We start from the raw sequence: 21,136 nt of genomic DNA on the forward strand, positions 1-21,136 counted from the left end.
AAAATATATTATTAAAAAAAAAGAAAATTAGTTAGTAGGGAAAGTATTAGCTTTGGTCCTGAAAGGTCATGTGTTGTTAGTTCTTTTACCATGTCCCCGTTTCTCTCCCGTGTCCCTCACCTCCCTTTTAGCTACTCATCCCAGATTCTTTCTGCTTTCATGTCACTTGTGCCCCAGTGTCCTCCTCTCCTTCCACAACACCTCCCTCCATTCTCCTGGTCTCATGTCTACTTTCACAGACCAACCTTTATATACACACACAGGCATTATGAGCTGGAGACATACATGACAGACAATATTCTACTTCTGCCAGAATCTGTTTCCTTCCTTTCTAGCTCTATCCATGGTTACATGGATATCATGATTTCATTTTTGTTTACAGTTAAATGTTGATGGATATCTAAGCTGGTCATTCCTTGCTATTGCTAATAGAGCTAAGTCAAGTGCAGATTTTGCAAGCATGCATGTAGTAGAACATAAATACCTTTGGGTATATGCCCAGGAGTGGTACAGTGGGGCATATGGTAGTTCTATGTTTAATTTTTTGAGATCCCTATGTACTAATTCCTATAATGGCTATACTATGCTATACTCTCAACAGGCATGAATAAGGTTCCCTGTTTCTCCACACCATTGTCAATATTTATTGTCATCTCTTTTCTTTCTTTGTGGTAGCCATTCAGACTGTAGTGAGATGAGATACAGGAGTAGTTTAAACTTGTATTTATGCGTTCATCAGTGTTTCTTAATAGATGGCTTCAGCCCCTTTGCTGGAAAGGACCAGGCATGTGACTATGCAAAGAATTCAGGTCCTGGAACTCTTGTCTTCTTCATTCATAAAGGTAAGTGCCACACCCTGTGGTTGCTAAACCTATTGGGTCTATTAGAATTCATTTTATGGGAGTTATAATAATTGAGGTTTGATAATAAAAGTACTAAGGCTTACTCCATAAGCAAGGCAAAAATGAGTTTCATTATTGTTAGTCACTAATTAAAAAGACCTGGATAGTGAAATGGACTTGGTCATAAAACCCAACCCAGTTTTACACAATTCTCCTTTTGGTGCCCATAAAGCATTTATAGATTCTGGATAACTTCAGACACGGCCAACTCCCTGGGAACCTTTTGATTTTACTGCTACAACTTAGTTCCAAGAACAACATATGTTTATGTTTTTGTTTTTGTTTTTTTTGGCACATGCTTCTATCTTATAAATACTAAACAGAAAATATAATGTTATTTAAATATTTATCTTTTGGAAAGCATGATTAGATTTTGTTCAGGAAGTATAATTATTCAAATATAAAGGCCAGAGAGGGGGCAGTGGGGTGGGCTCTGTAAGACACTGCAGAGACCAATGACCTGAGTTCAATCTCTGAAACCCACAAGACGGAGGAAACCAACTCCCACAAATATCCCCCGACTGCCAGACTTGTGCCATGCTGTGTGGCACAACAAATAATAGATGTAAATTACTTTAGGCCAGAGGAAATACTAATCTGTAGATTTGAGTGTATTAAACTGGCAATCAGACTGAGTGGGGTGGCCCACATCTTTAATTCTAATATTTGAGAGGTAATGGCAAGAGGATCGTGACTTCAAGGCTGGGTTTAGCTGAGTTTGAGGCCACGCTGGGCTACATGAAACCCTGTTTCAGAACACAAAAACAAACAAGTAAACAGGCAAATAAAAAAAATAGGGATCAAAGAAGGGACAGAAGAGGGTCTTTGTGGTAAGGACATAGTTCCTTATAATGAGATTAAAGCATTAGAAACTCATGCCATTAGAAATGTTACCCAGTGTCATTTCTCCAGTTGAAGAGGCTTTTTATTTTTCTCACCATCATACTGGCATGAGACAGACACTGAGCAGGCTTCACAAGGTTCTTACCTTGAAGAAGGTCATTGTCGAGCCATCTCTGACTGCCCCATATTCTATCTTGGTTTGTTTGGCCAGGTCGTCTGCGGAATCGATGGGGGATTCCATCCTTTCTACGGTCAAGAAGGCAGCCAGGTTGGCAGTGTAGGATGAGATGATGATTAGGGTGAAAAACCACCATATTCCTCCAACTATTCTGGTCGATAGAGCCTTGGGCATCAGCTCCGATCCTGTGACAGCATCATCAGAGTGAGGGTGTTAAACTGAGTCAGCAAGATGAAGGACTGGTCGTTATGCTAAGGGGAAGAGCCTCTTCAAAGACTGTCTTGAATGAAGATGAAATGAATGTGTTTTCTAGAAATGGAACAGAATCCAAGTGGTCCCTTCTTTACGTCTTTAATTATTACCTCTGCTTGTAACACAAGTAGTCAAAGTTGATACCTGAAATATGACTGAAAGTTTAGCCCCAAGATACACTGTCTACAATGTAGCTAGTTGCTTAAATGTGAAGAGTTTATTCTGAGAATTCTGACCTTATTACTGCCTGATGCATTATTTAGAGGGAAATAAGATATTCTGGGTATTTATATAACGATGAAAGACTTTAAAATGGTAACTTATTTTTATTTAAGGTGAAACAGTGTGAGAAACTTACAAAGTTTACACATCATTTCAGTTATAACATGCAACTTTAAAAAATGATTGGAAATTTTTAGATAATATGAAATGAAGCTCAGACATGCTCTTACATGAGTCCTGTTTTGTTTCATGTTACTCTTAACAAGAATATATGTATATATGTATATATATATATATATATATATCCTTTTAAAAATCTAGTTTATAGTCTTGTTTGCCTAAAATAGAGTATGTTCTTCAAAAGACATTTTTGATCCATAAATAAAGAACTGGTTGAAAACCTGGCTATTTTCCCAGGCTGAGAGATGTTGTACCTGGTTGGAATCGTCACTTAACTACCATTCAGGTCAATGTTGCTTTTCAAAGGAAGCATGGGGATATTAAATAGGTATTGACAAAGAAACGTGTTCTTTCCCCCAAAAGGCTCCATTGGCCAACAAAACGTTCTGAAAAGGGTCTAGGTGCGCTTTGAGCTGTGGATGTCTACATCTCAAACAGGCAAGTTGGAAGGCACCAGTAGTACACATGACTTCATTTCCGTTAGTCTTTTTGCCTGAAACCAGCTCTCGCTGATGTGTTAGTATTACTTCCATGAACCTGGAATCATAACAGAGTTTATACGTCCAGTTAAAGGGGAGAGGAGAGCCCCTATTGACTCTCCAGAGGTCTGAAAGGTTTGAGTACAGCAGGTCAGACATACGGTTTTGAGGATTCTTTCTTTACACTAATAGCATGTTTTGAAATTGTGTAGGTACTAATGGTCTGAGATGGGAAGAAAAATTAGAATTCACTAGTCTGCAAATGAGTGAGTGTATTCTCAGGTTTAATCTTCAAGCAGACACATGCATTGCTCACAAAATCAAAACCAACTGAAATCTAGGGATAAGCAGATATAGGCTGGCAGAGTATCTGGGATTTGAATACAGAAATATTCTTTTAATACTCTTAGTGTCTCTGTGCTTGGCTCCCTTTGATGAGCTACATGGTTTCACTACCGTTTGCTTTCCCTTCTTTTGTTTGTTTGAATTTTGGTGTGTAACATTACAACAAATTTGTAAGCATTTCCATGATATTGCCTCCAAGGATTTAGCAGAATAATCTGTTGCTGTTGTTTTTATCTTGTGGTTTAATAGGATTTCTATGCCTATGGGTGTGTGCGCTTAAAGCCCAAGGTTGCCTTACATCTTTGTGCTTAATTGATCTAGCAGCCTTGTGGCAACGTGATATTATTTTAGGTTTTTAGTTAGTTGCCATTAAAATACCATTTATTTTATAAAATAGCCATGGGAGATAAATATCACATTAAAGATACATTTTTTCTTGCCTTATAGGTAGAGATTTCCTTGCTATCAGTTCATCCTTGTGTTATTTTTATTGCATTTATGAAAATCTAGCTTTCAATTTCTCTGTGTACACACAAAATTATGTATTGTATGGAAGTGGAAATGGACTTACAGATGAATAACCATTTGGCATGCAAACATAAATTTGTATTTTTGAATTTTAAAACAAGTATTTATAATTTTAGAAAAAAATTCTTGAAAATGTAGGGGAACATGTAGCAACCTAATGAAACTGCATATTAAACTTTCATTAGATGATCTCAATGAAATTTCTCAATGTTGTTTTGTATTATTTTAAAATTTTCAGACAATTCTTGGAGTTTCTTAATTAATTAATTCTTAATGTTATCTGAAGTATTTCAAAATGGCCTCCCTCAAAAAGAGATGATTTGTGCATGTTCAGTGTCCTAGAGGATGACGTCATGGGAACGGTAAGAGTGTCGAGTTAAACACGCTGGAAATACTCAGGACGAGCAATACTTGCTGGAGTCTCGTTAGTGCCTTTTATGGCAGACATGACAGCCAATCCTGATCCAGACTTTGCTCAGGCTCTGTAGAAAAGAGAAAGTCTGATCATCACATTAAAACAGAAATGCAGCAAAGTGGTTTCCAATTTAACACGACGACAGGACAGGCTCCTGCACGCAGGGGGAGAGCACGACAGAGGTTATCTACCTGGTCCAACGCCATGTACCCAAGGCAGATGCACTAACAGTCATAAGTGCTGTACTTGGAAATGCTTGTTGTACCTGACAAATGTTAGTCAACTTCTTTCCTACAAGCAGAGTCTGGCTGGGGCTGACTGTCATGTATCCAAGGTAGTGGTAACTAACAGACACTGCATCTCACAGTTTGCTGTGGATGCTGGTAAACTCCAAAAATGTGTGCGTGAGGTTTCAAAGCTGGACATTAGGCATGTGACACTAGGTGCAAAACTGCATAGGCCTGCAGCATGCTCAGGGAAACCTGCGTGTGTTTGTTTTTTATTCAGTTGCTGGAGAAGGCTAGTTGTACGGATGGGAGGAGGCCTCCTTAATCCTGAGAGTAACTGATCATGTGATAAGTACCCCGAAGAATTAAATGTGCTGGAAGAGTAAAGCACAGCTTATAACAGCGTGTCTTTCAGGATCCATAGCTCTGTCTTATGCTTTAAATTCATGCAAGTGATTTCTACTAAATCTGGTTATGTCTACACCCATGTAATGGTCCCCACACCACTTCATATAATTCCAAAAATGTATTCATTTCTTAAATTATGTAGTATTTTTACAACGAAGGCCAACACATCTATTTGAATTCTCTCTCTCTGTCTCTGTCCCTTTCCTCTCTCTGTCTGTTGGATTCACATACTGTAAACATTTCAAATGATATTATAACATCCTAGTGAAAAACCTCAGGTTGACTTCCAAATCACAAACATGGTTAATGTATATCCCAGTTGGGTTTTCTTTTGCCAATTTATTTTGCAGCTTATTGTCAAATGAAAAGATATTCCAAACACAACAGCATCTGTGACTTATGATTGTCTTAAATGAATGCATTTAATCTTGGAAATATTTGGTACACCATATGCTTGAAATCAAAACTGAAGAAAAATCCAAAAATCAAGATGGATTTCTTCCAAAGGTTAAAACAACTTCTCCCTCCTCCACAAAAAAAGCAAAAATCTCTGAAATCATAGGGTAAGGTAAAATATATTACATTTCTTTGGTTTCAGTTTTATGTCTCCAACCCCTACAGTTGCTATGGTTACCAGTTTGAAGGAGATTGTGGAAAGTTGTTGGGCAGCTAAGCTGAATTTCAGAAAGGTTTGTCTGAGTGGCAATTAGGTGGAAGTTCTAGATCTTGTCAGCACCTGGAGGAATCCAAGTGAATTCAAACTTCCAAGGATTTAAATCCCATTCTATTTAAACCTTTGACTTGCGAAGTTATGGCTAAGAAGGAAAAGATTGTCTCTTTATGGAAATGCATCCATTCAACAAAAGTCTATGGTTTTGTGATGGATAAGCTACACTGATAGCTTGACAAGACTAAGGGTCACCTCGGAGACACTTCACTTGACATGTTCATGAAGAAGTTTCCAGACAGGTTTGTCTGAGGAGGATAGACCCTGAGTGTAAGCAGCACCACCACTCTACAGGCTGACATTGCAGATAAAAATTAATAATGATAATATAATGGGAATACAAAAACTAGGGGCACAGCAGTTATTGTTCTATTTGCTGAATGAAGACACAATGTGTCACTTGCCCCAATCTCCTGTTGCCATGTGTTCCACACCTGATTGGACTGTACCCTTAATTATATGTCACTTACAAAGCCTTACTCCCTAAATTGCATCTATTCAGTTATCTGATTACATCAGTGAGAAAACAACAAATATAGGTTTCTTATTCTTCACTACTTGCAGGAAAATTTGTCCATTGTTTGGAAGAAGTGCTCTTTTTAGATACATAGCAAAAATATCCCATTTAGACTCTACTTCTGCCTTTGTCTTGAGAACTGGCTAGAAAGTCCATTGCTATTAGTTTATATCCCTTGGTGTTTCTTCCTACCATCTAGCTTCATGGTGGAGTTTACCAGCATGAAAGCCTGTCAGCAGACTGTGGGATGCAAGTGGCAAAATGGGCAACCGGTGTACCTTGCTGCATGAGAGCTCCAACGCCAAACCAGAAACTATTTAGCAAAGTGAAATTGTTTTCCACCACGTCTGAGTCAGGGTTGCACGGGTGGGGGTTATACCACTCGTAGGGTGTGAACCTGCGATAGTTAACAGAAACAGTTTGTAAATATCACACACATACACGAAGCAGAGTCAAACGTGCTGAGCAACGTAGAAATCCAACCATTGAGCAGAAGCAGTAGGAGCAAAGACCTCGGGTAGCGTCTTTCAGCTCTGTGGGACTAAATGCAAAAGTTCCTGGGAGAGTATTCACCACTGACTTTCAGCTTCTGAATCAAGTACGTTGGCAGCTAGGATCACACTCTTCAGACCTATGTCTACTGAATTCTTTGGTGCTTTCATTCATTCCCATTTTACTGAGCAACTGGCTAACCATAAAGAAAGGATTTCCTATCCCAAGATTTAGCCCCAGCCAGGGGCAACACGAGCAGTGGTGGGATTCATGGGAATTACACGATTGAGTTATTATGTTGCTAGATGCTGTGGGGGTCATTTGCTCTTCTGGGACATTTATGGCTCCATGAATACAGACATGTATACAAATTCTAGTACTTCACCAATGATGCAGGAATAATAAAACCAGAGACAAGACCAAACGTGTAAAAAAATGGGCTAGATTTGGGAGCCATATATATCTTGTTTCAAAGACACTATATAGAAATATAAGCCTCAATCCTTTAATGAAAAGACAAGGTTTAAATTTGGAAGAACCATAGTCCAGGCCTAGGTATATTACATATATTAATATAGTATATTAGCATTGACTCCAAGGCTTAGAGTAGGAAATTGGAAGCTCATGTTTTCTTTTTGATTTATTTTTAATTGAATTGTTTTTTAAATTATGCCCTGCAGTCTCATAATCACCAACTCTTGTTAGGTGTGAAATGTTTTCTATGACATTATTATCACTCTGCTTGCAAGGGGCCATGGGTAATAAGTTTTTGGAAATACAATGAATCATTGATGAAAATCTACACAAAGAATTTGATTTGATTTTTTTGCCCTCGGTTTACCTCTTTATAAATTGGGGGAAATTTAGATATTTAGAAGTAACATTTAAAATAATAATTTGGAGAACTGATTACAGTTTTAGTCCTTTCTATTTTTCTAAGAATAAGTCTGACTTTTGTAATCCAGAGGAGACAGCAGCTATAGGGGTATTTTAGGGAGCTACCATAGCAAGGTATGTGTGTGTGAGTGTGTGTGTGTGTATGTATATGGGTGTGTGCATGTGTGTTTTATTAAAACATTGCCAGATGTTCATCAAAGTAACCTGTAATCATTTAAAAGGCAATAATTCATAGCACTGGAAGCTTTGCCATTTGCTGCTGGGTCTTTTCAAGGCAAAGAGGATTGTTAGAGCATTGTTAAAATACCACAACACCAATGAGAAACATGCGGATGCTCTCCAACCCATAAGGCTTCAGCAATAAACAATAGCAGGTTGCAGATGCATCAGGGAGAACTGGGCTTAAGGTGAATAAATTATCTACAGCGAGAAGCCAGACATGCTGTGCATCATGTACAAGGAACTGGGAAGATAGTTTCTCTAAATGAAAAATGTTCTCTAAAGCCCTGGACACCTTCTGCAAAGTGTGCAGTGTCTTCTCATGGAGTCTTCGGGGCATTAGGATAGCAGCTTGGTCATTTATCGCACCATAATATCATCCAACTCTTTCCTGTGGCATCCCTCAAGCTGCAGGGTACACCACACAAGTTGCCGTGAGCTTATGAACACAGCTTTAATTGACGGTGCCGTGCCAATACATTTTAATTACTGTTGCAACAGTGTGATTAAGTTTTGAATTTATACACTCTCATAACCATAGTAGTTTGCTGAGCAGAAAGGATACCGGTATTAATGAACCTACTAATTGAAACAGCATGCAGAGTAAAGATGCTGCGACTTAAACAATATCATTATCCCTGGTACAATAACTTTAAAATATTAATTGCAATAAATTAGAAGGATTACGCATTCAAGAATACAGGCTTTTCAAATAGACCATAAAGCTTGGAAACTACCAGCCCCTGATATCCTGTTGTTTGCTCATTAAATATACTCTGATCGGTGAGCACGTGTCCTTGGCATGCTGCTCTTAGTTTCCCCCCATGTTTAACACTTTAACACTAGTGAGCAATTAAGTGGCTTTTCTGTGGAGCAGAGGGAAACGGTCTTAAACATCAGCACACGTCTCAGCTCTTCAGGAGGTTGCTAGTTCCTTGTCTCGAGGATTCCAAATGACCTGGGAAGCATGTGAACTGAAGAAAATTAAACAATGACGGGCTATGCTGTAAGACACTGGCTTTTTATATTGTAGAAACACACATGTTTTGTATAGGTGGAGATATTTCCCTTTAAGAATCGTAAAGCATGCTTAATATAGCCACAGTGACACAATACAGCATGTCAGCGGCAGAGGGTCTAGTGAAAGACCAATACATGATCTGCAGGAATAACCATCTAAAATTGCTGTCCCAGATGACCCTCAATAGGTCAGCTGACTTCCTGGAACATGGGAAAGGGACAAGTGTCTATTTAGAATCTATGTGAAAACTTGTATAGATGATGGTATTATTTCACAGGCATGGTGGTGCTGCCTATAATTCCAGCATTTGGGATGATGAGGCAAGAGAATCTCTTCCAGTTTGGGGCCAGTCTGTCTCTGCAGGAAGTTAAAGAATAGCCTGGATTGCATAGAGAGACCTTCCTTATTTCAGAAGAAAATATTGTAACAAAATGCATCATAATGAATCCAGAGGGTCTACACATGTGAACCTGGTACTTTGGGTTAGGTTTTAGATGATGCAAAGTTTACATTAAATGAAAAGTTGCGAAATATTCCTCACTGAGACGTTTACTAGTTGAGGGGACTGTCTAGTTCTCATTGTTGATAGACACTGGTTGCTTTGAAGAAAGATCAATCAATTTCAGTGGGGAAAGGTCTGTTTGAAGTTGTCATCACCCATTGGTTTTGTAACCTTAGAATCTGCTTTCAAGAAGTCATTCTTGTCCCTAGATTTTACTTTTTGCTAGATGACAACCTTAAAAGCTTCGTTTTAAACTGGGCAGTGGTGGTGCATGCCTTTAATCCCAGCACTTGGGAGGCAGAGGCACACAGATTTCTGAGTTCGAGGCCAGCCTGGTCTACAGTGTGAATTCCAGGACAGCCAGGGCTACACAGAGAAACCCTGCCTTGAAAAACAAAAACAAAAACAAAACAACAACAAAAAGCTTCATTTTAGGAAGTCAAATGTGAGTCCCCAATGCAAGCTAGCCCCGGTATGTTGAAGTTTGGCCCAGTTCAGCTTTATGTTCATCATGAACCCAATTCTGTAGAATTAAATATTTTTAGAGTCAACTGCCAAATCCAAACACTAACATGCACATTTGTTAGCACTCATTCTTCACCGTCATTGTCTATGGTTTTCCTTACCTTGTTACATTGATGTTTTATAACCGTATAGATTTTATTCAGTTCAGCGAATGATTTTTAGGGATCTATTTAGTGAGGGTGTTAAATGCTGGATTGGTCTGTAGCTTTTCACTTGAAGAATACATAAAAGGATAAACTTCACAACACAAATCTGAAAGCTTCTTTAGATCAAATGAGATTAACTGGTTCTCATTTCTATGTTACCGAATTTGAGGGCAAATAAAATCACGTTGCAGCTCACTTTATTGGTGCAGAGAGACCTAGTGACCTATTTCATGGTCCCAGATTATGATGGGAAGAATAGGGGAATCAGCACCTGCTTACCAGGCTGGGGATTTGATTCTGAGCATCGCACTTAGTGGCCCTACAGTGTAGGATTAGAATAGACTCAAAGATGTAGATGATATGGAGTTGAGTGTGAAATACAGATGGTGGGTCATCAAGAGCTGATAAGGAAATGGACAAAGTGCAGAGATATTCTGAATGTTACACTTTCTGACATATCCTGATAACAAACATAAAGTCACAGGTGAGAGGCAGTGCAATAGGGCCTCTTCAGTCCATGTCCTTGTGAGGCCTTCTAGACGATGCTCACATACCGTTTTCCTCCTGGTAGCTTTGGCCAACTTTGCTAGAGTAACTAAGCAAGAGACTTCTCCATCAGTAGGACCTTCCTTGATTAATTTGTAATCATTTATGCTTGATTAATTTGTAATCATTTATGTGTGAAGAAACCCTAGACTCAGGATTTGAAAACTTACATTTTTATTGTCCTCTGTCTTTTTCCTTGCTTCATTAGGGTTAAAGAAATGGAACAAGTCAACCCAGTGTAGCCTGCTTCCTGTGAGAGGGAACTTCATTACTTTATGGCTATCCCAGGTAAACGAACTTTACCTGGGAATTGTGACAAATCTCCAAAGGCAATAACTGATTAAAAAAAATCATTTCCAAGGATTTTTAAAAATTATCCTGAACATGGTTCTTGACTGTGACATGACTGAAAAGTTGAAGTTGTGTGTGTATGTGTGTGCGCGCAAAAAGAATTTTGATCACTATTTCAAAAAACAATATTTGAGATTTGGCAATAGCTCATTTTACAAGATGTTGAGAACTCCCAATCTTTAGTCCCTTTGAAAGCTTAAATAACCATACGTCAGAGGTCACTTATTCCGTTTGACTGCCTTGTAGATCTTCTGCATGCGTCTTTTTTTTGTTGTTGTTTGTTTGTTTTTGTTTTTGTTTTTGTGTTTTTAAGACAGGGTTTCTCTGTATAGCTCTGGCTGTCCTGGAACTCACTCTGTAGACCAGGCTGGCCTCGGACTCAGAAATTCGCCTGCCTCTGCTCCCAAGTGCTGGGATTAAAGGCATATGCCGCCACTGCCAGACTTCTGCATGTGTCTTGCTTGGGTTATTTTCCCAAGCCTTCTTTGTAATTATTCTGGGGAGAAGTTACCAGGAAATAATCAAAACTGGACAATAGACAATGGACAATGGCAAAGAGTTACCATGAAAAGATATTTCTCTTATTAATTACTGGAGAGAAGACAAAAATTGATTAAGGGAAAAAATTACCAGCTTTTGTTGAAAGGTGAAAAAGATTGAAAACATGACATAAAAAGTAAAATTTTAAAAGCATACTTTATCTAGAGCCATCAAAGGTTTAAGAGGAATAGAAAAATAAAATAGTGGTTTGAAATTCAGTATCAAAGGCATTTGGATATATGTTCTACTGAGAATAAAAAGCTCTGGAAGACTTGTATAAAGTATAATGGTTACATACAAAGGACAGAGTTTAATCTTGAAAGATAAAGCTTAACTGGAATCACTTCCAGAGTATCATAAAGCTTTTATAGTGGCTTGAAGATGTAGCTAAGGGGTAGAGGGCTTGCTAGGCAACATGCATAAGGCCCTCCACTCCATCTCCAGTACAGAAGCAATAAATCAATAATCAGCCAGCCAATCAGCCAATCAATCAATCAGTCAATCAATCAATCAACCAAACTTCCACACTGTAATTTCTTTTCAGTGTGACTTCCACAATATTCTTTTTTACTGCCTAATGATTTTAAAGAAGAACCTCATAGAAACGTCTACCCTTAAGGGCCTCAGCATCTTCCTCTCCATGTTTTTTATTTGCTGGGGTGGTTCCTAGATACCTTGTCTTTTCTGTTTGGCTTCTTTAATTATTCCCAAACAAAATATCTTAAAATAATTTCATTATTATTTTAATAATATTTTACATATCCCAGTTAATCCATTGTTCGTTTTGTCCTTTATTCCACAGAAAAATAAAACAGATAGCAATGTTATGTGACTGGAAGTACAGAAAAAGTTAAATGACAACAAAGGACTGTCCTCTTCCTTTAAAATATGTATCTTTATGACTCATTAGCTTTCAATGCACTCAACAGCTTTCCATGGAAACCCTGAAAAAAATACAACAATGAGCAAAAATAAAATTGCACTTTTAAACTGTGAATGTTTGACATCTGTGACTGCCAGGCCTTTGCCATGAATTCAGTATTCTCGAACTTACCTTGCAATCACAAAGAGCACACAACTGACTCCTAGGCAGGCGAGGAGCACATACATCCAAATGTCTGGAGATAGGGGGTTGAGGAAGGAGAAGACACCCGGGTTGGTTCCATTGGGCTTCCGGTAAAGGATGCTAATGCCCAGAGTCATGAAAGGCTTGGAGAAGTCAATGACTTTCTCCCGTACATACGTGATGGTGAGAGGGGCCACTGCTAGGTCAGCTCTCTGTAAAAGCAAGTGTCAGATCATCAGCTGCAAGGGACTAGCCTTCTCCTGAGTATCTCTACCTCCTAATCTCAACTTCAAGTGCTTTTTGTGCAAGAGGTGTCTAGTATGAGCTAAATTTGTTTATATTATAATATTTATTATCAAAGAGAAACCAGAAATTATGAAGGGGTAGGGGGTGAGGGTCTGTGCAAGGTACATACTCATACCCACAGGACCCATATGCTGAGAGCATGCTCACAAGATAGACAGACAGACATAGAGAGAGACAGACAGAGAGACAGAGAGCAATACACACAGAGATAGACACAGACAGACAGACACAGACAGCAACACACAATAGAGATAGACAGACAGAGAGACAGACAGAGAGACAGAGAGCAACACACACACAGAGATAGACAGAGAGACAGAGAGTCAGAACAGCACACACAGATAGACAGACAGAAACAGAGCAACACACACAGATAGATAGACAGACAGAAAGACAGAACAGCACACAGATAGATAGACAGACAGAGAGACATGGAGCAACATACAGAGATAGATAAACAGACAGAGAGACAGAGCAACACACATACATACACACAGAAAGAGAGAGAGAGAGAGAGAGAGAGAGAGAGAGAGAGAGAGAGAGAGAGAGAGAGAGAGAGAGAGAGAGAGAGAGGATTGCTATTCATAAACTAAAATTACCAGATAATCTCTTTACCTCTCTTCTCTGGTAGAGAAGAGAGGAAGGAACACCTTGGGCTAATATAAGGTGACAAGATGAGATTTTTCTCTGCGTCCCAAATTGCAGGTCCTAGAATTCTTAATTTAATTGGAAACCTCTCAAGCTTACTCATTGGCATAAAGGGTGAATGTATAAATTTTAATCTTCAACTTTTATTTTCACCCACCCTTCCAAACCAAGCAAACTTCATATCTAGGTAATTTTCTTTTCCTTTTAAGAAATGTGCGTGTGCGTGTGTGCGTGCATGTGTGTGTGTGTGTGTGTGTGTGTGTGTGTGTGTAAACATGGAACACATAAACCCGTTCTTCTGAAATGGAATCAACTGTATTTTCCTCCTTTTACTTCTCCCCTTAGAGCGTTTTGCAGTCAGGTGTGTTTTTGCTTACGTGGTCGATGAGTTCCTTAACCATCCCGTTCCACTCCCCTTTGTCATTCTGGGCTCCATATTTGCCGTCAGGAACCAGTTTAACATCATAAAGGAAACCTAGGATATTTGACAGTTCTTTCAGCAGATCCAGGCAATATCCTTCAAATCTGTCATTTCCGTACAGTGGTTTATCGGATTTCCTGTACATCACGTAGGGCTCTTCCTAAGCGAAACAAACCGGGTATGGAAGCTCTGTTATCATGAAAAGGAAAGTGTTCTGCCAGTGCCTGAAGACGTGTAATATTTGAAGTTGATTTTGAAGAGTGGAAAGTATTGAAGTCAGTTGCTGACATTCCTGTTTCTGCTAAACTTGTAACAAAAGCCACTGTGACAAAAGCCATCATGTGTTTTTCTTCCTTTCCTGCCTTTTTAGATGGCAATGTTTTCTTTCACTGTGTGGTAGGAGAGAGGATTAGTGAATGGTGTGACAGAGGCATGATTATGTTCAAATTTTGACTCTGAGCTGATGGATAATCTCAGAAGACACTTGGGTCCCACATCCTCCTTCAGATATGACCATATCTCGGCTTCTTTTGTAGGAGTCTCCTTGCCTTAGGCTGTGGCCCAAGACTGTCTATGTATAAAGGAGACATAAATACCAGCATATATGTCTTTTCATTTTTTTTCAAACATCATGTATGCTAAATATTCTGATTTTTCTCCTTCCTTGGGAAATTCACTAATTTATTTGCTTATTTGCTTTTCATCCCCCTCCTCTCCTCCCAGTCCCATTCTTATTACAGTTGTCCTTTCTCTGCATACTGGTTGGCTATTTCCAGGGTTTCGTCTTTTATCAGTCTTATAGTCTTATTTGACATCACCTTGGAACTCAAGATAATGGTCCCCTAGATGCTTTCACATAAAACCCTTATCTTATGAGTAATGGCTGCCTTCCTACCGCACATCTGTAAAGTTACTAATTCTTCCCTGAGTTCTTTTTGTTTTGTACTGTTATAATAATTACTACCACTGTGTGGTAGACTCCTCCTCTAGCAAGCTGGCAGTTGGATCAAGCCAATGCAATAGAAAGTTGTTGCCCAGAGTGGCATATGCATGCTTCATCCTGGCACTGGGGAGGGAGACGTATGCTTATCTCTCTGAGTTTGAGACCAGCCTGATCTACCTAGGAGAGTTCCAGAGTAGCCGGTTCTACACAATGAACTTTGTCAAAAACAAAAAGCAAAACAAAACACCCCCCCCCACAAAAAACCCTGTTTCCATAAGGTAGTTGCAGCAAAGGTGATGGCCAGAAGAAAGCACAAAGAAGAATCAGATGTACTTTGGATGAATAAGTCTAACAAGGCAACTTCAAAGACAAATAGCTGAGTGTTACACAGTGAATGAAATGAAGCAAAGTGTGCCTTAAAATGCAGAGTTCACGGTGGATTGTGCCATGGGAAAAGAGAGAGGGGAATGTGCACACTGGCTAGCTGGGCATAAGATCAGGATTGAATGGGATACAAGTCTTTGAGTAAGTTGATACAAGGCTTCTTTCCAGAGGTATGAGCCCATGGAAAGAAGAATGGAAACAGTGCAGTGTTCAGGGACCTGTTACACCTGGGAACTAGGAAGATGCAGGGTAGAGATGACGGGGAGGTAGGAGTGTTGCTACAATCAAGGGAAGCTGAAACCTAGGTGCAGGGCAATCGATAGTGCCTGGAAGGTGCTTATGGAAAGACATGGACAAACCCGTTAATGGACAGTACAGGAGTCTCAAAAAACAACTTCACTGGCTTCCCCTGCTGAATCCCCTTTCCTGGTCTTTTTCTAAAGTCAAACCAACCAACAGTTCAGCAGGCAGAGAACAAAAGTGGCCCTGGATGGGCAGAGCGAGGGAAGAATGGAGCCAGGATTCGAGAAAGATGAAGAGTCTGTGGAGAGGCTTCAAGCGCTTACATTTCATTTCTTTAAGTACATACGAATGTATGCTTTTAGCTCTCCAGTTTAAAAAAGTAGACATATGCAGAGAGCCTTGCCAGGCTGGAAAAGACAGTTAGAGGATCCCTTTAGGTCTAGCGTGGGAGTGTGGATAAAGGGCCAGAACTTCACAGCTTACCAGAATAGTGGTGACAATGAGCGTTCGGTTAGCCAGCGAATCTGTGATATTGTTGGACCTGTCTCTGTTGCCATCCGTCATGTTCAGCCCACTGTTGGAGTTCCAAATCCCAATCTGCACAGAACACAGGACGTCAGAGGCTGCCTGTTGCCTGCAACAGTACTTAGGTTAAACAGAGGGCCCGCTATATCAGGAATGGGACCAACACTTACACCCTGGGACACGAGTGCCTCACAGTGGAGACTACTTGGTAGAGGAGTTGTACCATAGAATGAAGCATGTGTAGAAGCTTAAATCTGAGCTAATTAAGGTGAGGTGCAGGAGGCATTTTATTTTATATTTAAATTAATATATTTATTATTATTATATTATTGTTATTTTGAGACAGGGTTTGTCTGTGAAGCCCTGGCCAGAACTGGCTTTGAAGAACAGGCTGGTCTTGAACTCAGAGACATCTACCTGCCTCTGCCTCCCAAGTGCTTGGATTAAAGTTTGGAATGTTTCCTTTTAATTATTAAGCTCATTGCTGTTTTCTAAAATTAAATTACTAGGAGTAAGTGAACATGAGATTTTTCCCTCTGTGGTATATTTGTTGAACACCTATTTCCATGTGTCAAGTACAGCTGTGGGCATTGTAGGACACAGTACATAGCAGTAGACACTTGTACCCTTGTTACATTCTGCCAGCATCAAACATCATGCCACCAAAGAGTCAACACGAGGTTCTTTAAGATGTGTGATTGCTGGGATGGAAAGGATAGGGTGGGTGTTGGAGGGGCTTGGGACTGGAAAAGGAAAGGCTTGGGAAAAAACTACATAAATGAGGGCTTGGCAAAGTTCAGGACCCACCCTCACTGAGTAATGGATACTGAGAAGAGATCCCTCTTATTCATTCCTATAGGACCCAGTGCACAATTTGCCCAAACACCCTGTCTTTTGTAATTATTACTTGTTGCTTCTCTGTCTTTTGTGTACTCTTGATCACCAATTCTTCAAGTAAAGAACTTGTATTGTTCATTGACTATATATATATATATATATATATATATATATATATATATATATATGATTGTCCATATTCAGTAGACTCCTCTACCCTTAAAAAAGATGGTCTTCAATTTCTCCAGTGGTCTGGTCACTGCTAATGTGGCCGGCCCTATTAAATACATGCTGATCATTCCTGATGCCCCAAATCGAAGATGTTCAGAGTCACCTGACCTAAGTAGATGTGTCAGAGTCAAAACAGAGGTGCTGAATAGCGATGTGTGTGACATGTTGCGCACACACACATATGACATGAAAGCTGGGATGGTTTGGGGAGAGATGAGGAACCATTGGGAGAGGAAGGCAAGGCAGTGGGAGATGTGAACAAAGTGTATTTGTCCTCATGTTTGACAAGGTAACAGTGAGGCCCATGGTTTTGCAAGCTACGTCAAAGAATTAATACAAAATTAAATTGACAATTCTTTAACCAGTATATGCAATATATTCAAATTTCTATCTAGGTTTGAGTTCCACCCTTTGAGATCTTACCTTGAAAATTAAAATATCTCAAAATTAAAAATAAAATCAATACTATTCTGTTCTCAAGAAATTCTGCTAAGTGATACTAAACCCATAAATTGATTTGTTTAGCATCTGGGAAGACCCAGGAAAGAGCTATGAAAATTGAGCTATTCGGCCCAGCCCTGTACTCATTCACTTCTAGGCTCTGGATAAGGAATGTGTTTCAAAGTCAGATGGAAATAGGCAGGCAGTGGCTGTGTGACCTTAAACAGGATGCAACTGACCAAGCTTCATCTCTCTGTACCATAGGGATGCAGAGAAGATCGAGAGATGGCAGGGGCGTGCCTCAGTTTGATCATCAGCAAAATGGAGAGGAAAATGCTTCTAAAATTATTTTTAAAGATTCATTTTCATTTGTGTGTCCACGTGTCTCCATGAACGTATGCAGTGTATGGGGGCGGGTGCCATGTGGGTTCAGAAGAGGGAGTCAGATTCCCTTCGAGCGGAAGTTCCAGGCAGTCGTGAGCATCTTGATGTGGATGTTGGGAGTAGAAGAACTCCAGACCTCTAGAAGACCAGCAAGTACTCTGAAATCACTGAGGCATCTCTCTAGTACAAAAGTGCCTTTTTAAAAATTAATTAAAAATTTACCCTATGTGCATATGATAGGTCCTCCCCACCTCGGTTTGCTTTGATTGGCTCCCTAACATCAGCAGCAGCAGCTTGGCTGGTATCTTCTTAGAGGTGCACATTCTTTGAGAAATTTCTAAGAACTACTGTGCATTCACACATTTGTATAAACTATGTCTCTCCTCCATACTAATCAGGGTTAATTTGCTGGGGAAATGAAGAGACGAATGGAGGGAACAGAGTGTCAGGTGTAGCAACTGCTTGCAGAGAGGATGCTAGAAGGAGGATGGGATCTGGGCCAGCACCCTTGGGAACCCTTCTGAACTTTGAGGGCTTCTTGTGATGTGCTGCGTAGTCTCTCTGTTGATGGGAGAGCCTCTGTTTCCCTTTGTGAGTCATACACTTGGGAAGTTGGGCTTGTTCTTTCCAACTTTCCCTCCTCCGATGCTTTTTGGAGGCAGAACCTTGGCTTCTAGGAAACACACATCAAATTCAACATGTTGGTCCATTTGTTCTTATCCCAAGCTCTACTCTAAGTTGTATTGTGTGGGAAGACTATGTGTAGGGTGGGCCCTGGGTACCATTTCAATAAAGCATTGACATAGGCACCTAGAAGTACAGAAATAAGTTTTTAATCAAGTATTAGAGAATATACTTGTGACTTTAGGCATTTTTAAAGGCAGGATGTATTTTAACTCTTAACCTTATCAATGTTATTCGTGTGTTTAAATATTTTTCATCTTTATAAATGGTATTATTGAATGCTACTGTAACATTCTTTTCTAAAATAAGACTTAGACTGCAGACAAGTGTTCTCTCCTACTTTGCCCCCATCTCTTCGTCTTTCTGTCAGAAATAGAGTGGTAGGCAAGGCGCCAAGAGACCATTGCTGCTCTCCTGCAGTCAGATCCCGCTCAAAGTCCTGAGAGCACAGATCTCACTGTGTAAGACAAGGCAGAGGAGATAATCTTCCTGCCAGCTTTACTGCAGAAGTTGTTAAAAATAAAAACAAAACCAGTACGAGAGCCAAGGAAAGGTCAGGCTTCTGCCTTGGCTTTATTTCTTAATTGAAATAAATGGACATGTTGCCAGCAAGCCAGTGTCTCTGATGAGGTGGGACTCTGTGATGCACTGATGCGTGCTTGCTGGACAGAGCTGCGCAGTCAACCAGATGCCCAGATGTTGGCTTTATGGTCTTGCTCTACAACCAGGGAGGAGTGAGTCTAGGAAGCAGCATATCCATTTTCAGACTATGAAGCAAAAGCCTTCTTTCATTGCCTAAATTGACCCGAGGAAGTAGCCATTTGGTATCTGGGAAGTATTTATGAATGAATGTTTTAAGAGAGAGTCATTAGGGTCTATTTTCCAGACCTAGAGTCACAGGAACAGAATCTAAAATGGCTGAGTGCATACAATCAGATATGTATGGAAAACAAAATAAAGGAATTTCTCCTGTTGGGTTTGAGTGAGTCCCTCATTCCTGAGCATAGTAGGTGAACCATGGCCTATTCAGCTAATAATGTGAGCAATGATGGGTTAGCAGAGAGGATGAGAAAGAAAGGCATGGATTAGCAAGGCCCAGATGTGACATCCTCAGGATGTGAATGCGCATGCTACAGAGTCATGCTGCCTGGGTGATTGCCCCTTCCCCTTGAGGCTAACTTCAGAGCCTGGACTCTATGCTCTAGAGTAGTGAGTTTGAATTAATTCAGCATTGCATAATGTCCTGGGAGGATCAAGCTCAAATAACAAGCTGCTTTCCTGGTGGCAGTGGCAGGTAAGTGAGGAAACTTGTTCACCTCTGGTTCATCAATAAAACAGCATGTGTATGTGTGTATATATATATATACATAAAGACATTCCTGAGCTACTCTGCTGAGTTCTTTTACGGGGATGATGAGATTATTTTTTTGGCCACTAGTAGAAACTGTTTATAATTTCTGTGACTCAACCAATCATTTGAAAGGCAGAGGTGGGCCTGCCATACCATTCAAGCTGAATGACCTGAAGTAATTTAAAGTCCATCTGTCAATCAAAAGAACTTTTAGCAACGGGTTTTAAGTAGAGTGAAAGAGAAAAAGAGGGAGAGAGAGGTGCAAGGGAGGATAACGGCCTGCGGCAGTGCGACGTTTGCCTGTCACTGGGACACTTGGCTCACACAAGTCTCTCTGGTGTCTACCATCTGCTTATCTATGCTCAGTCACTGGCAACATGATCCTGTGCAATAAACTATGAAATAATGGGTGCTAAAATTTACAAGATATCTCATTTCCCTTCCAAAGTTACCCGTTGATTTGTCCTCTGGAAACTAGTTCTAATATAAATGTCAAGACAGTATGCTCTGATAAAGCAAAGGCGGCTGGCTCCTGAGCAGGGGGAGTTGCTGGCAATGGCGCATACTTCACAGTTGGGTGACATTGAGGAAACTGCCCTTGCCTTCAGAGGCCTGAGCCTATCTGACTAGTCTAATGGATCAAACTAGTTGTTTTCATTGCCCTTAGGGGGAATATTTAGTGGTCTGAGAAGATCTGTAACTGGGCCGCCATCTGGGTTTGTCACCGTTACCTCATCAGTCTCCATGGACACTGGTCATCATGTCCAGTAGAAAAGCTAATGTAGGGGGAAAGAAATATTAACCCACCCACCACTATTTACACACACTCTGCCTCCCTGCCCCCTCCCTTCTGTGGCACCCCCCCCCCTTTAATCTGCATGCATGTGGTAAGCTCCTGGCCTGGTAAGACTGGCAGAGTGCCACCACCCCACCCCAAGTGTCCTGCAGTTGTTATCAGGGTACAAACCTTCTTCCACACTTTATACAAGTGCTTAGACACTTCACCAGAGGCCTGGGGTTTCGGAGGGAAAAAATAAAAGCACACTTAATTAAAATGCAGCAGGGAACCGTGATGTATATCGTCTGCGTGACTGTCCTCACCTCTTGTTTGGGATTTTGCATTTTAATTCATATAAGGACCAACACTAGGTATGAGGAGGAAATGAAGGGGCAGGCTGCGTGTCACAGAAGTTATGTGCTCCTTGTACAC

The 21,136-nt window shown here is 40.2% G+C and overlaps 1 protein-coding gene and 1 long non-coding RNA gene across 4 annotated transcripts in view; one reads left to right on the top strand and one right to left on the bottom strand.

The window, feature by feature from the left end:
• Window positions 1-2,023, top strand: part of LOC147000676 (uncharacterized) — a 79,484-nt gene extending 77,461 nt beyond the window's left edge. The window contains exons 2-3 of the long non-coding RNA XR_015045693.1: window positions 753-842; window positions 1,957-2,023. This is a non-coding gene — a long non-coding RNA (uncharacterized LOC147000676). The remainder of the gene's footprint in view (window positions 1-752; window positions 843-1,956) is intronic.
• Grik1 (glutamate ionotropic receptor kainate type subunit 1) overlaps window positions 1-21,136 on the bottom strand; it is a 411,505-nt gene that overhangs the window by 38,527 nt on the left and 351,842 nt on the right. For 2 of the 3 annotated variants that reach the window (XM_085832162.1, XM_085832164.1), the window contains exons 9-14: window positions 20,894-20,938; window positions 15,957-16,070; window positions 13,860-14,063; window positions 12,517-12,740; window positions 6,502-6,620; window positions 1,891-2,108 (exon numbers count right to left, since the gene is read on the bottom strand). In XM_085832162.1, coding sequence (XP_085688288.1) covers window positions 1,891-2,108; window positions 6,502-6,620; window positions 12,517-12,740; window positions 13,860-14,063; window positions 15,957-16,070; window positions 20,894-20,938 — 924 coding nt within the window. The remainder of the gene's footprint in view (window positions 1-1,890; window positions 2,109-6,501; window positions 6,621-12,516; window positions 12,741-13,859; window positions 14,064-15,956; window positions 16,071-20,893; window positions 20,939-21,136) is intronic. The other variant, XM_085832163.1, reaches the window with a different exon arrangement.

This window comes from Mus caroli, unplaced genomic scaffold (genome assembly GCF_978045245.1).
Source record: "Mus caroli unplaced genomic scaffold, Mus_caroli_1 scaffold_17, whole genome shotgun sequence".
NCBI classification, from domain to species: domain Eukaryota; kingdom Metazoa; phylum Chordata; class Mammalia; order Rodentia; family Muridae; genus Mus; species Mus caroli.